This window comes from Olea europaea, chromosome 9 (genome assembly GCF_002742605.1).
Source record: "Olea europaea var. sylvestris chromosome 9, O_europaea_v1, whole genome shotgun sequence".
NCBI lineage: Eukaryota > Viridiplantae > Streptophyta > Magnoliopsida > Lamiales > Oleaceae > Olea > Olea europaea.
Genome location: NC_036245.1, coordinates 13,875,173 through 13,877,230, shown reverse-complemented (window position 1 = coordinate 13,877,230; position 2,058 = coordinate 13,875,173). Strand labels below are relative to the sequence as shown.

General features: G+C 47.2%; 1 protein-coding gene across 1 annotated transcript; it reads left to right on the top strand.

Moving 5' to 3' along the window:
- Window positions 1-138: 138 nt before the first annotated feature.
- Window positions 139-1,530, top strand: LOC111399985. The gene has a single exon (XM_023027464.1). The coding sequence runs from the start codon at window positions 139-141 to the stop codon at window positions 1,528-1,530; it is 1,392 nt and encodes a 463-aa protein (XP_022883232.1).
- The last annotated feature ends 528 nt before the right edge of the window (window positions 1,531-2,058 follow it).

The following is a 2,058-nucleotide window of genomic DNA, read 5'->3' as shown; positions in this document are numbered from 1 at the left end:
ACAAGATTCAGTCCCAACACTCCCTTTACTCCCGAAATATTAACATTCCCCTTGCCAGACAGATTTAAGTATCCTAGGATCAAAGAATATGATGGGACCACTGATCCAATCAATCATCTGAACGTATACACGGACGTCATGAATCTACAGGTCGCACCGGATCAGGTGATGTGCAAGGCCTTCCCGCAAACTTTGACGAATGCTGCTAGGGATTGGTTCTCAACCTTAGAGCCCAACTCCATATCCTCATTCTCGGATTTGGCGGATAAGTTTTCCGCTTTCTTCGCAAGTAGTAAACGCATCAGGAAGACAGCGGCTTCCCTCATGCAACTTAGACAAGGGCAAAATGAGACCCTACGTGACTTCATGACCAGGTTCAATAAGGAAAGACTTCAGATTCCCGACCTACACATAACTGCAGCAGTTTCTGCCCTCACATATGCCATAAAGTGTGAGGCTTTCAAGATGTCTTTATCTAAAACTCCACCAAAGACAGTCACCGAGCTTCTTAATCGAGCCGAGAAGTACATAAATATGGAGGAAACACTGAACCCGAGAATGGTTGGACCATCTCATAACAGGGTCGAGCATAAAAGACAGCATGACCCGAACCCTCGTGAAGAACAGCATCGGAAAAAACAGAGACAGGAGGTTCCCCCGACGCCGTTTACACGTCTAAACACGTCAAAAACCAACATATTGATGGAGATCAAGGATATGAAGGAACTAAAATGGCCTGTCAGAATGAGGTCACCACCCGAATCCAGGGACATGAACAAGTACTGTGAGTTCCATCGGGATCATGGGCATACCATGGAGAGCTGTAAGGCCCTGCAACGGGAGATTGAAGCCCTTATTAAAAGAGGACTCCTGAGCTCCTACGTCGGTAACGACAAACGTCCGAGGAATGGTCGTGACAGGGAAAAAGACCCTGAGGCAAAAAAGGGTGGTCAACCTACTGCTGGAACCATCAATATCATCATTGGAGGTATTGCCTCGGAAGGAGACTCCAACAGTGGGAGAAAACAATATGCCCGACGATATGCCTTGGCCTCTGGGATGCCTCAGGAAAAGTTGGAGGATATTAGTTTTGGGACCGGAGACTTAGAAGGCGTATCACTTCCACATGATGACGCCTTGGTAATCTCAGCGATTGTGGCCAATTTTGAAGTAAAGAGGATCTTGGTTGACAACGGGAGTGCGGCCAATATACTTTCACAAGAAGCTTTTGCCAAAATGGGAATCTCATCTCACCAGCTCAAAGCGGTTAAAACTCCTCTCCAGGGGTTCGGTGGAGGAGTCATCACTCCAGAGGGTGTAGTTGAGCTTCCACTAACTTTGGGTTCTGGCCAGAAACAGGTTACGGAGCTGACATCTTTTCAAGTGGTACGTGTCTCAATGGCCTATAACGCAATTCTGGGAAGACCACTCCTGAACAAGATTAAAGCCATTGTGTCCACCTTCCACCTAGCCATGAAATTTCCAACAAGTAATGGCGTTGGGGTCGTCCGTGGAGACCAGACATCCTGAACAAGATTAAAGCCATTGTGTCCACCTTCCACCTAGCCATGAAGTTTCCAACAAGTAATGGCGTTGGGGTTGTCCGCGGAGACCAGACAGCTGCCAGACAATGCTATGTTGCCAGTGTTCGGGAAATAAATAACGATGTCATGCAAATCTCGAGGATGGATCCCGAGGATGGGCAACAAGTCAGACTTGCTCCTGTCGAAGAATTGATGGAAATTGAGCTCGAGCATGATAAGAAGGTGACGATTGGTCGGGATCTTGACGTCACCCTGAAGACAGAACTTGTTAGTTGCTTATCTCGCAACATTGACGTTTTTGCCTGGAAGGTTGAGGATATGTCAGGGATAGACCCTAAAATTGCAGTCCATAGGCTTAACATTAGCCCAGGAGCCAGACCAGTAAAGCAGAGGAAAAGGCAGTTTGCCCCAGAACGACGGGAGGTCATTCGCGAAGAAATTAACAAACTTGTCAGTGCTCGGTTTATTCGGGAGGTTCAATATCCCGACTGGCTTGCCAATGTTGTTTTAGTAA

Coding starts and splice junctions, on each gene's coding strand:
- LOC111399985 (XM_023027464.1), top strand. CDS start 139: ATGAATCTACAGGTCGCACCGGATCAGGTGATGTGCAAGGCCTTCCCG.